This window comes from Echinops telfairi, unplaced genomic scaffold (genome assembly GCF_000313985.2).
Source record: "Echinops telfairi isolate 266 unplaced genomic scaffold, ASM31398v2 ScPeMD7_7469;HRSCAF=8507_1, whole genome shotgun sequence".
NCBI classification, from domain to species: Eukaryota; Metazoa; Chordata; class Mammalia; order Afrosoricida; family Tenrecidae; genus Echinops; species Echinops telfairi.
In genome coordinates this window covers 147351362-147360940 of record NW_022111373.1, presented here as the reverse complement: position 1 = coordinate 147360940, position 9579 = coordinate 147351362, and the positions used below count along the sequence as shown (strand labels likewise).

At 44.0% G+C, this 9579-nt stretch overlaps 1 protein-coding gene across 1 annotated transcript in view; it reads right to left on the bottom strand.

The window, feature by feature from the left end:
• ADAMTS16 (ADAM metallopeptidase with thrombospondin type 1 motif 16) overlaps positions 1-9579 on the bottom strand; it is a 212872-nt gene that overhangs the window by 58262 nt on the left and 145031 nt on the right. The window contains exon 17 of the mRNA XM_004698400.2: positions 1249-1375. Within this exon, the coding sequence (XP_004698457.2) occupies positions 1249-1375 (127 nt within the window). The remainder of the gene's footprint in view (positions 1-1248; positions 1376-9579) is intronic.

Here is a 9579-nt window from a genome sequence, read left to right as displayed (position 1 = left end):
CCCCGCCCTCATCATCCTTCCTGCGCTCGAGCCCCTCGTTGCAGCCGCTGTGTCAGCCCATCTCGGGGGAGGCCTTCCTCTTGTTCCATGATCCTCCACTTGACCAGGCATGATGCCATCGTTTGGGCCCAGTCTCTCCTGCACGTAAGATGAAGTCTTGCCATCCTTTCTCTAAGGAGCACTCTGGCCTTCCTTTGTCCAACACAGATGGGTTTGTCCTTTAAGCAGTCCACGGTTCTTTCAACATTCTTCTCCAGCACCGCAATTCAAAAGGACAATTCGAGTGAAATAATTCAGAGAAATTAGCCACTGGACACCTTATGGATGGCATCAAAACTTTGTCAGTTCCTGAAAACACCATGGATAGAAGCAGAGGGCTGTCAGAGATAGTGCCAGAAGTTTCCTGAGATCGGAAGGCAGGCACCCAAAATATGATGACTGAGAAAGATCTGCCTTTTCAGAGTAGCGTCGACCATAACCCAGCAGATGGAGTAAAACCTGGGACAGTCAAGCTTCGAGAACTTCATTTGCTGCTGCGGCGTGATTCTGAGTGGGCGGAAACAGCTGCAAACATCTATTCAGCAAGGGTTCAAACATGACCACAGCCATGAGGATGATTCAGGATGGGGCAGGGCTTTCTTCTATAGCCTATGGGGTCACTACTCTGAGTCCAAACAGACCCCATGGCACCTAATCACAACAACAAGCTTCGGTTCAACAAGAAAAGTAAACGATCGTTCAGGAGATGGCAGGCTAAGAGAGAAGGTATTTCTGTCACAATAGTGTGCCATCCCCATTGCTAGCCTCAAATTGACCAAAGCTGGAACAAATGAAAACAAAAGCTAAAACCAATCTCACAGGCATCGAGTTGATTCCCTACTCATGGGGACCCTACAGGACAGAATAGAACTGCCCCTTTAAGTTAAGGGCACAGGCAGCCTCTTCTTTCTCCTACAGTCTGAGGGGGGAGGGGGTGGTTTCAAACGACTCTCCTTGTGGTCAGCAGCTCAACGCATAGGCCACAATGCCACCAGGGTCAGGACAAACCTTCCCTGCATCCTTTGGAAGACCTGGATGATCCCCGGCCCACAGCCTACTTCTTTGTAGGCCACCTGTTCAGACGGTTCTCATCACGTTTGCCTTGTTGCTCAGAGAAACCAGAGACCGCGCTTTGTTATCATCTGAGATACTCAGGAGCCCAAGGTCTCAAGAAGGCTATTTGCAAAAGTGAACCTGGTGCCTCCTTACCTGGGTGGGCAGGCAGAGAGTTTACAAGACACCATCCCTGTGACAGGCCGAGTCTTGGGGTTGCAGAAGGAGGCATTCACTTGAACCCTCTTGTCTTGATAGCAGCTTGTCCTGGTGACCATATGCCCTGTGTAGGAGGATGAGACCAGCGATCAAAACTCACAAGCATGCCCGGTGGTGATAAAGGGCAGAGGAAGAACTAATATCATCTCTTCTTAAAAGTCTTGATGCATTTGCATGTTTCTGGTTGAATGACCAGCTGGGGAACTATTGATATTTTTCCCCCTCTGACCCATCTTCATAGTTTTTGTTAATCAAGGGCATCGATTCTAAGGTGGGCTTACTACCCACCTCCCCCTTTCTAACACCATGACAAACAGGATTGTGTCCTTCAGTGGATGCCTGCATGCATTGCATGAAATGAACTCATCATTTTCCACCTGTTGGGAACACGGGGCATTTCTCAAAGGAAACATCAACACCAAATAGACCTGATCCATGTTTCCATTTGAGAGGTAGAGGCATACTAAATAGATAGGCAATAATAAACATGCTTAGCACACTCGGTCATCTTACAAAGATAAATATCTAATCACACTATTATTCTAAAGAAAAAACAAACCAAAGCCAAAGAAAGGTGGTTTTCATACCGGATGTGGTTTTAGATGTTAATGATTACGAGGAGACCAGGTGGGGGCAGGCAGAAGGGAGGGATAGGATGTTGAGGAGGAAGGATGGGGGGTGGGGGAAGAGAGAACCACATTTATTGGAGACTCAAAGGGATATTGTTGCTGCTTTCATTTTTGGGAGATTGGCTGTGTAAACTATATAGGGCGTGCTTCTTTAAGAACCAAAACCAAATTGAAGAACATCCCTCCAGATTCCTTTCCCTTGGACTTCATGTCGGCCCGAGTGGCTAATCAAAGGAGGAATTGAATACTGAACTGTACTTAGAGTCTTTAGTGGCAGACAAGACTATAAACCAGAAAGGAAATAGTAAAATGTTTAGAAAAAGATAGAAAGAAACAGACAACAACAAGAACAACAAAAGCAGCCCATTGCCAGATAACGTGAGAGCTAACTGTTACCAAAGAGGTCTTGGTGGCTCAACGGTCAAGCAGTCAGTTGCTAATTGAAAAGGTAGCAATTCCAATCCACCAGCTGTTCGGTGGAAGAAAGGACGTGGGGATCCACTCCCATGAGAGCTCTCCCTGCGACTAGCCATTGATTCAATCCCAACTCAGAGTTTGTCTAAAGGGCACTTCCCTTTAGGTTTTTCCATCTGTAATGCTTAAGGAAGGTGTCCAGGTGGCTCAAATTATTAAGCGCTTGACTGCTAACCCAAAGGGCTGTGGAAGAAAGATGTGACTGGCTGTTTCCATGAAGATGACAGCTTCGGAAGCTCTGTGGGGGCACAGTTCTACTTAGTCCTGTAGGGCTACTGTGAGTCGGAATCAACACGATGGCCATGTGGTTCGCTTTGGTTTTGCAGGCTACCTGCCACCTCCTCCTCCCTTCAAAGACCCACCTTTCCCCTTAGTGGCTGGTCACCCAACCAATGCACTACAAGGATTCCTTTCCTGTAAAGCTTAGAGCCTGGGAATCCCTATAGGATATTCTACTCTGTTCAGCAGGGATGCTATGAGTTGGCATGGACTTGTCAGCAACTATTGAGACTACAAGTTCATTGCAAAATTTATGGCCAATGTTCTCAGTAATGAACTACGTACTAGCTGGGATGAGGCCCATGGCAACAGCAGTTGGTTTGATTCTCAGTCTCTGTCTACCCAAGAGGATGATTCCAGTGTTGTTTCAGGCTTTGAGAAATGTCCCTAAATTTGCTCATCGTTTCACTGAATGAAATATACCTACAATAGCCATGTGAGGCCTGGTGGTGTAATGGTTACACAGTAGTTTGCTAACTGCAAGGTCAGCACTTCAAAACCACCATCCACTTAGTCGGAGAAAGATGAGGCTTTCTGGGCAGTTCTATGCTGTTCTATAGAGTCGCTATGAGTTTGAGTTGACTTCATGGCATTGAGTTGGAAGTTTTTTTTTTTTGATGGCTAAGTTTAGTTGCTAAATGAAAAGGTTAGAGGTCCACTTCTATGCATCTCAGAAGAAAGGTCCTGTGATCCACTTCTACAAGACCATCCACTCCCGACCCACTAGAGGGGCAGTGAAAATGAGGAAGGCCCTAGGCAAGATGGATTGAGAAAATGACTACAACAATGGGCTCACACATCAGAACACCTGTGAGGAGGGCGCAGGAGCAGACGATGTTTCGTTCTGTTGTACACAGTCGCTGTGAGCTGGAAGGGATTTAAGGGCCCTGAACCGTAAACCCTTTGGGGCACAGTTCTACTTTGACACTCACTTGGCCACCATTGGGTTGTCATGGTCAACCCAATGAGAACTCTTGGCTGTAGGCCTGGATGCGGTGGCTTAACTAAGTATTGCTGATTGGTGGCTTGTGGCTTTGTAGATGACAGGTGCATGGGGAGGAAGGCTCTTCATGGAGTTGATCGCCTGTCACTGTGATTGGGGAAGGTCTTAGCCCCTCAAATGGGATAGGTGGTCACTGTGACTACCTAGAGAAAATGCATAACTCTTCTTTTAAAAGATTTAGATAGAAAAATGTTTCCCAAGCATCTCACGGAAATATGGAAGAGTGTGACCCTTCTGATGTAGACGTTTAACACATATGTAGTGCGGAAAACACCACAACACGGAAGAGGGAGAAACCAAATATGAGGGAAAAGTATTGGTGGTGTATGTGATAGATCGAAGGTAGTTCACTGGCTCACCCACTGCCAGCTAGTCGATTCCAACCCATCATGACCCTCTAGGACAGGGCAGAACTGCACCTGTGGGTTTCTGAGACGAATTCTCTCTGTCTCACTGCCTTTGAGCCAACTCTGACTCACAGTGGCCCAATAGGACAGAGGAGAACTCCAGCTGTGCGTTTGTGGGAGTTTTGTTCTGCTGTGCTGAGGGTCTCTATGGTTGGGGACGCACTCTACGGCTTCTAACATAAAAAAACTACAGTGCTGTTCTCCTTGGGCATTTTCCTAAAGTGAATTGTGCACTCACTTCTTCCTAATTAGGAATGTTATATTAAGAAATGACTTCTATGGAAACCTAAGAGAATTTATTTAAAACCATGAGAATACGGTGAAGGATAATGTTACTATTTAAATATGAGATTTAAGTAATTTCACCCTCTATACAGAGTATTAGCTCTACAGTGTAAAGTTAGCAAGTTATTTTGCCATCCACAAAGCATGAACTTCAATCCCATCAGTTGATGATGTTGTTGTTGCTAGGTGCCATCAAATCGCTTCTAACTCACAGCTCCTATGCACAATAGAGCAAAGCATTGCCCAGTCCTGCTCCATCCTCACAATTGTTCCTGTGCCTGAGCCCATTGTTGCAGCCACTGTGTCAACCCATCTTGTTGAGGGCCTTCCTCCTGCACTGTCCCTCCAGCTTACCAAGCGTAGCGGTAAAAAGAGACCTTTACTAATACATCAATTGATCTCTTGACTGCTGCTTTCATTGATTGTGAATCCAAGGACACAAGACCCTCAACACTTTAATCTCTGCTCCATTATCATTATGGATACCGGTCCCTTTGGGAGGATTTAATATAATGGCGCTTACGGGTCTCATGGTGAAGATTCTTATGTTATTTATGCTGAGGTGGAGTCCACCACCACACTGAAAGTAGTCATGTTTAATCGTTACCCATAAGTGCTTCAAGTTCTCTTCATTTTAACAAGGGTGGCATTTACATAGCACATGGTGATGGGTCTTCCTCCAATTCTGGTGCTCTTTTCTTCTTCCTATCGCCCAGGTTCTTGGAGTTTTCACTCAGCGTATGGACTGAATGCCTACTGGGATAACACTATGCCGACACACTCAGACCGTTTAAGTTTCAAGCCATGCTGTCTGTATACCCTTGTTCTGTTGGAAGGACTTGCTCTTGGTCTGTGTATAGGTTCTACCTCAGTACAATGAAGTGCTCTGACTTTCTGTTCTTCCATCGTTTGTTATGACCCACACAGTCAAATGCCTTTGCGCAATCAGCAAAATGAGAAACATCTTTCTGGCATTGTCTGCTTTCAGCCAAGATTGAGCTGACATTAGCAATGGTACCCCTTGTTCCTCGTGCTCTTTTGAATCTGGCTGGAATTTCTGGAAGCTTCCTCACAATATACTGCTACCACATTAAAAAAAATAATAATCTTAAGGAAAAATGTACTCCCATATGGTATTCATGAGCTTGCTAATTAATTTCTGCATCGCGCTGGATGACCTTTCTCAGGGACAGACACGTATTATGGGTCTCTTCCAGCATAGGCCTTCCCAATGTCTTGGAATTGGTGAGTGAGCACTGAGAGAGCGGCACCAGTTTGTCGAAACATTTCAGTTGGTATTCTGTCAATTCCTGGAGTCTTGATTTTTGCCAGTGTCTTCAGCAAAGCTTGGACTTCTGGTGGCCCCTCCTGCCTCTCCTGGACTCAGCCCTTCTTCCTGTTCCTCATACGCTCTGGGCCTGTCCCAGACTGGTCTCTGTACTCGGAGGCTGCCCTCCACTGCTATCTCTCTGGGTTTGCATGAACAATTTATTTTCATTCTTTTACATCATTTCCAGGTGTCTCCTTCTCTGAGTTGATGTCGTCAGAGGTTGACAAACTTGCATGTGTATCAGATTCACACATGGCTAGGGGGGCCCAGGAGACCTCGTTTTCTAACACAGCCATGGAATGCTGATGTTACTGGCCTAGGCATTGCAACTTGGGAACCACAGTTGTAAATAAAAGTGGACTTTATGGCTTTTAGATCTGTTTGCCTAGAATTCCTGCAATGTATGCATGTTCTAGCTAGAGGATAATAGAGACCCCTGGCTCCTCTTACTCTGAAACTGTGTTTGCGTTTGGCCAATGCATTTATTATTGTTTTCAAAAGGTGGGTGATGCTACCTCCTGGGGAGCACTGGGAACATTGAGGGGGGTGGGGGCTGCAAAAATAGATGCCTGCACTTTATTCCGGATGTGGGATCCAGGACAGAAGTTTTCATTGCCAGAGGAGGGGCTGACTTAGAGTGTTTCTGCAGAGGGAGCAGTCGGCCTAAAAGCTTGTCAGTCTGTGCTTTGCATGCTGCCTCTAATGCTTTGCCTGGAATTCCCGGATGGTACAAATGGTGCACACACTCAGCTGCTAACTGGAAGGTTGGAGATTCAAGTCCACCCAGAAGCAACTCCAAAGAAAGACCTGGATGTCTACTCCCCCAAACCAGATCGTTTAAAATGCTACGCTGCACAGTTCTATGGTAACGCGCATGGGACTGCCGGAAGACAACAGGGACTTGGCAGCAGTTGACAGTAGCCACCATCCACGCGGAGGAGATTTTGGAGGGCTGGGCACACACAATATTCCTCTCTGTCACCTCAGGAGCTTGCCTGGCTTACTTTTGTTTCCTTGCACATTATTTTTGGAGCAATTGGACACATTTCTATGCTCAGTCACTTTTGAGCTCAGACAAGTTATTAGTGGGCTAACTGATTCTTAGCCAAAGACTCATAAAAGTCGGACTGTGCACTGGGAATAATTGTGCACAGTTTTGAAGAATGACAAATTATCAATGCAGCGATACAATTTGAATCAATAATTAATGAACCCACTTCCCCAGTCACTAACAAGAAGATGGCCCAATCGAATCAGACAAAGAAATACTAGTTGCATTAAAAATGTTCTTCAGAGGTTCTACTGCTCAACTTAACAGACATTATGACCCAATTTAAATGAGGAACCTTTTCATAAAGCATGCAATTTTATAAACTATGAGAGGTCTCCTTAAGGAACACAGAAAACACTGAACTTTTCCTCCACTTGCATTTCAGTAAAAGTCTATTTTTAAGAAACATAACCAAACATATGGCCTTATGACATTTTAGGAGGTGCTACGCCATACATAATGGCCCACTTTAGTGTCCTGCTTTGAAATTAATGGCATGCAAAATTCAAACCTTCTGCTCTGAATCTCAATGAATAATCGGATCTCAAGGCCCACTGTTGAGTCTGAGTGAACTGCTGCCATGCCATCAAGAAAATCAGGTCGTGCTTTGCTTTGAAATAGAGAGGGGCACTTACTTTATTGACATGATTATTTTTACTTCTTGGTGGAGACATTTGCTTGGCTTCTCTTCAAGCTGCCTCAATGGTAGCCAAATCTGTTGCAACTAGTTGCCAAATGCGCGCCTCTTTAATTGGACTAGAGTAGAACCCAGATCTCATCATTCATTTAAAACTTGTAGCAGTGCGGCAATAGCAACCCTTGTGTCCGTACAATGGGGCTGGCGTTCTGACGCTGCCCACTATTGATTTGCTGTGTGACTTTGGAGAGCTTTCGTTTTCCTTAAGTGAGCACCATTGGCATTTTTGGCAGCACTGCTCTTTGCTGTCTAGCACAGGTCCGCGTGTTGCAGACGATTTAGCATCGCGGGTCAACAGGATGGCCTCCCTAATCATTGTGACGACTCCATTGACACCACACTTCTCCGAGTGCCCTGACAGCGCAACGGAACCACCAGTAAAGCAAAGCCGGGAAAGAAGTAAAAGCAAAAGTCCGACGCGCAAGGAAGAAGGAATTGCACTCCTTTGGAAAACACTCTGTCAATTAGTGGGGACTGAGTAAATGAAGGAGAATAGAGCAAAAAGGACGGAGGGATAGAAAGTGCAAATCAAAGTCCGCATCTCAAAGAAAACAATTCTTATCAAAGCGACGAAACAACCTGTGGGATGCAGCTACGTCACGAAGAGTCACAAGCTGACTCATGATGCACTGATCAGTGAGGACAAAAATAACTGGCCAACCGTCTATTGCAATGGTCAGAGAAAAGGCAGCTGAAGGAAGTGGAATGAAGGAACAGGTACAGATGGAAAGATGGACTACAGATCGCAGCCAGAGCATTGTGTTAGCAAAGAGGCACTAGCTGCAAAAGAGGTGAATCAGAGGCTAATGATTTTCAAAGGAAATTTTCAAACAATAAAAAAAAGCCAAACTTCGGACACTCCCTCTTTCTTTCATATTTTCCCCAATATGACCAGGGCTAGACGTCTGGTGACTACGTTTTATAGACCTCTTGCCTGTATGCTTTCAGTCAGACCCACCAACGGGAGGGAAAAGGGTTTGGTGTCACACTCTCCTAGTCTGTGGTGACAGCAGATAGAGCCTGGGCTTTGGGAGATGTGAAGGTTGGAGTCATTTCTGCTAATTTGTCTTGAGCACCACCTACTTCAAGGTTGGCTTAGGGTGAGCCATTGCAACAACCTCTTGACTCTTTAAAGCTACAAGGACTTTGAAAAGTGCAGGTGTCTTTCTCTGACATTCATTTCTTGAGCTCTTCCAACTATACTGCAAGCACAGAATACCCTGCATTAAATTCGTCACACTAAAAATGCCTAGAACTAACTCCCTCCCCTTTTCTGAGCAATATTTGATTTATATCCTGACTTAACCTGAAAATAGGGAATAAAAAATCAAAAAGAAAAACGAGAATACAAAAATCCACATGCAGGAAAAGCAATAGTCCATGGCCATTTTCTCCAAATACAGAAAGATAAAATCTAGTGTTTTCAGAGGGGACATCAGAAGGGATAACCAGTTATGTATGTAGTACAATGACAATGTATACTATAACATTTATCACAGACCTAGATTCTAAAAGAGTAACAATCCAGATCTTACACAAATTGGACCTAATATTGAAGAATGCATAACATCACTGTTATTTAAATTGTTCCACATGATACAAGAAAAGGGCCCAACATTTTTAAATAAACTTCATGTAGTGCATCACACAAAGAAGATAAAAATTCAATTATATTGAAAAACTTAATGCAAAGATGCTTAGTATATTAAAAAGTGCATTTTCACCAGATATTGATTCATACCAGGAATGTAAGGGTGATTCGATACTAATCTATTAATACATTTCACCATTCTAATGGGTCAAGGGGAAAAATTGAACCTCAATATAAATGATATGGGAGTTCAGTATGTAAAAATTTAATTGTCCATTTTTATAAAATGTATACATATTTACTATATATATAAAATATATAGACAATAGACATAGAATAGATAATAGGTATACATTACTCTTATTAATGCATTCGTATATTGGTGTGTGTATGTGTATATATATATATATCCCTTTGTCTATCTATATATCGTCTATCTATCTATATATCATCTATCTATCTATCTATCTATCATCTATCTATCTATCTATCTATCTATCTATCTATCTATCTATCTATCAT